The following is a 4,341-nucleotide window of genomic DNA, read 5'->3' on the forward strand; positions in this document are numbered from 1 at the left end:
ATTTAAACTAGATTCACAGAACTAAAGTTACGAAACTATGACTCCACGGTTTCTTAGTTTGACTTCTTTTACTCTCTTTATCTTTGAATTTTTAGTGACAGTGCACAGCGGCTTTAGCACGACTAGCACGAGTGTGCGCAATTATGACGCGAGCGGGATGGTCTGCCCGTTTTTTCTGATTAATACAGATAGAAAAAGACGGGTACCTAATTGATCTCGCGCGTGAGATAGTGTCGCGGCGCACTCGTGCTAATGTTCCTGTGTGTTTCATGTTTAACTAAACCAATAAATAAGTAAGATAGGTTCGTTAGGTTGCTTTAGATGTCCGAAGGGCAAACTGTCCAGAAATAAGAGCTCCACGTAGCTGGGCTCCATCAACTCATGGAACGGGACAAAGATTTTCACGTTCTACGATATGCTTAGGAATTTCACGATCTGCCTGATCTTACGATCAGCCGCCGACAGATATACGGTCAATAGATATAAGTGTGGCTGCGGGATAAAAGTGGCTGGCCTTCTTATTGGGACTTATTTACACGTTGATTAGTGTTTATTCCGAGTTATTAGTGTCAGGGGGGAGAAACTGCAGCAATCATGCATTTTCGGCTCCGTTCGGCTCAGCATTGCTCCGAGCAATTATTAGGGCACAACTTGACTTCCCTTTGCGTGCACGACGACAGATAAGACAATGACTTGAATTTTGACAACCCTAAAAAGGAATAGGGATAGTGCCATACATTAGAAAGGGACAGCATGATTCGTCCCTAAATCGCTGTCAAACTTCGGTTTTGTACGAAGTTTGTTTTCTGTACGATATTACTATTACTTATTCTGTGTTAGTGTTTAATGTGAAGGCCAGCTAGACCTACCCCGTAGCCACACTTAATCGTATCCCGTATTGACCTTATTTAGTTATGGATTTAAACGCGACACCAAAGACGTCGACTTGATGACAGTGACATGCATTTCCCGCTGAAACTATCCTTAACCCTTTCGCCACCAACTCGAACTCAAGTTCATCGATGTTTCCACCCAGCTGCCAGCAACTGCATACGAAGTTGAAAGAGTACGACTTAAAACTTGCGTGGCGTGGGCACCCCCACCACGTCGCCTTTTTTTCCTTGGCAGCGAAAATTTTAAGGGTTGAATATAATTGCGACAGCATTGCTCTGCAGCATCACTGCCAGATGTATAGCTGCAGATTAATATCAATGTCCTGATAAAGTGACGTTTTTGAGGTTTCAGACGAGCTTTTGTCGGAATAAGTGCTGGCTCCAGTGGCTCTTCGTTAGACGACTGAGAGGCTGGTCCCACTGTTTTTGCGAACATGGGTTTACAGGCGAGTTAGAGACTGTGTTCGGGCATTTTAGAGACTTCACGTTGGAAAGGGGCTAAAATTTTTAGGAACGTGTATCGAAGCCAAGAAAGCAGGTAGCGCGACGCTGGAAAATTTGCGGATCCAGATGTTAAATATAAGAATTAAAATCAAACTTCAATCAATTACATTTATTAACTATTGGCAGTGGTCAATGGAGCTCTATCGTTTATTTAGAAGCGGCCGAACTGGTTGGTGGGTCTTCTGAAGGTGCTGGCAGAGGCTGTGGCAGCAACGCGGGCAGGGGCAACAACAGCGCGGGCAGCGGTGACTACGGGGGCAGACACGACGGGGGCGGCGGAGCGGACGGCCTCCTGGCCTCCGTGGGTGCGGATGTATTCGATGGAGCGCGCGATGGCCTCAGGGATTGCTGGGGGTACGGGGAGGTGGGCACCCTGTAATAAAAATAAGTTGCTGTCAATAATTTCATTTTTAGAATATTTTACATCAGCGAAACAAAAGTTATTTGTTTTATATAGTGGTCGTTTAACTCATTCTGCTAATATTGATACCCGAACAAGCGAATTTTCAAAATTGAAAAAGTGGAATTTGCATGTTTGCGAGGGTTTCAAGTCACGAGGGTTAAACAAACTTTGCTACCGAGTGAAATAATAATTTTCAACACACCAACGCGAGGAAAATACTAACTATAAATGCTATAAGTCAATCTTGTGGCATTGACTTGGCCAACATAAGGAAATAATTCCATTTTTTCATCTAATCACTTTGCTTAAAACTCAACTTTTCCATAATTTTTTGATGAAAAAAGAGCCTTTGCGAACTAGTGTAGTGACTATGAAATTATTTTATTTAATCGTTTTGACTCGAGAAATCGGTGTATGGAGTGGGCACTCATAGTTCGTGTCATCCACGATGACGCGCAGATTTGCCAAATCTAACCCTTAATAATATGACGATACGAGTCAAGGCACGCGTTCTCGTAAATGACACGATTTATTCTCCATGCTACATGATAAGTCACAGTGTTATTATGGACTGATGTTCTTTGTTAAGAAGATTTGGTTGTTTGAGATGTCTTACCTCGGGCTGGAAGCCGTTTTCGTCAGCGACGTAGTTGACTTGGTAGGTCTGGCCATCATCTCCACGGTAGCTGTAGGATCCTCGGACAACTTGTTTAGGGTATTCCTGGAATAGGAGATTACAATTAATTTCACTTTTAGGCATATGCTACGACTTTAAACTACGTCCAAAAGAGAGGAATGGGTATTGTGAATGTCATCTCGCTTTGTGTGGTAGGGCACAGAACAGCGGATGTGATTCCAGATCTAGAGCAGAGCCCAACTGGGGAAGTACCTCCACCTTACAGAAAACCACAGCCAAGTAATACTATGTAGACCCATAGTGTTGTGTTCCTGCCGGTGAGTAAGGTTGCCAGAGTTCAACGAGGGTGCGGAGTGTTAGGGTCGGCAACGAGCATGTAACTTCTCTGGAGTTGTAGACGTACATAGGCTACAGAGACTGCTTACCATCAGGCGGGCCGTATGCTTGCTTGCCATCGACGTAGTATAAACATGCTGGTGGCATAATTGTAATTAATTTCAGGCATAAGGTGTCCCATGTCGTATACCAGGTTATAAACCATCGGTGCATTATATGGGTCATTCGCCAGATTTAAATGTATGAAAAATTTGACGAAGTTGAGTTTGACCACAAAAATAAAATTTGAGAATGACCATATATTCTCCAAATCTTATCTGCTGTTTTAGTATGATGGCGTGGCGCAACCAACATTTAAATATTAATCATTCTAATATTTATTTTAGACAGACTTAAATAGTGCCTTTAAATGTGTGGCTATGAATAATTACTGAACCTACTCACAAAATTATCGAGAATCGATTGAGAAATGCAACCTAGGACAGCCGGGTATACGAAAGCATTGCCCAAGCTGAAATGGAGGCGCTCCGCGGTTCGCGACTTTAGGTCTACTCAGTCTACTGATAAAACTGAGGCTCCCACATTGGCTGTTATACAATGTTATATAACATCGTGCGACATATATCATGATATTATTGATGTTCCCCTGTCCCGTCACACGACGACACGATAAAATTGAATCAATGATCAGGAGTTGAAAAATATTAAATTATACTTTTATAACTTTTATTATGGGACAAACCCCAAAATAACGAAAAAAAATTTTGGCCGTGTCATACATTTTAGATGGTCCGACGTTGACATTTAGTAAAAGTAATAGTTGTAGTAAAAGTTGTTCAGTATGACCTATAAAATAATAATTTTCAACTTCATCGTGTACATTTTATAACAGTTAACGTAGTGGGAACAATCGGACTTGACGATCTCTGCTCGCCGGACCGGACCACGGCATGGAATAACTCACCGAGTTTATGTCCTGTACAACACCCTCGGCTTGAGCCTGGATGCCGTTGTTGGTCTCGTAGGCGTAGTTGAAGCCGTCGGGGCGGACGTCAGACACAGAGCTGACGACCTCGGCGGCCTGCTCGCCGGAGCGGACCACGTGGGACACGTCAGCATGGACGCAGGCCACAGCCAGGGCGAAGGCGACTAGGAATTTCTGGAAAAAAGTCACATTGAAATAAAACAATGTGGTTCCGAAATTATTTTACAGATGGTGCCGGCATATATTAGGTTTTACCTATCAATACTAACTTTTGTTTTAGAATTTTATGTCTTTGTTGCCTTTTAAGCTAAATTTCATAGACGACACTTAGGAAACGAAAAGACTACATGAAGTGCTTCAAAAAAAGGAGTCTTAAATAAATAAATAAGTATTATATGACATTCTTACACAAATTGACTAAGCCTCATAGTAAGCTCAAGAAGGCTTGTGTTTTGGCTTAAATACATAAAAAACACCCAATACTCGGGAACAAATATCCGTGCTCATCACACAAATAAATGCCCTTACCGGGATTCGAATCCAGGACCATAGGCTTCATAGGCAGGGCCACTACCCACTAGGC

General features: G+C 42.6%; 1 protein-coding gene across 1 annotated transcript; it reads right to left on the minus strand.

The window, feature by feature from the left end:
* Positions 1-1,491: 1,491 nt before the first annotated feature.
* LOC133524546 (larval cuticle protein LCP-17-like) lies at positions 1,492-3,938 on the minus strand (the record flags this gene model as incomplete). The annotated part of the gene is made up of 3 exons (XM_061860631.1): positions 1,492-1,770; positions 2,417-2,521; positions 3,738-3,938. Coding segments are annotated over 3 exons (528 nt in total), but the record flags the coding sequence as incomplete, so codon positions are not given.
* Between the last annotated feature and the right edge of the window lie 403 nt (positions 3,939-4,341).

The sequence above is a fragment of the Cydia pomonella genome, chromosome 13, assembly GCF_033807575.1.
Source record: "Cydia pomonella isolate Wapato2018A chromosome 13, ilCydPomo1, whole genome shotgun sequence".
Classification (NCBI taxonomy): Eukaryota; Metazoa; Arthropoda; class Insecta; order Lepidoptera; family Tortricidae; genus Cydia; species Cydia pomonella.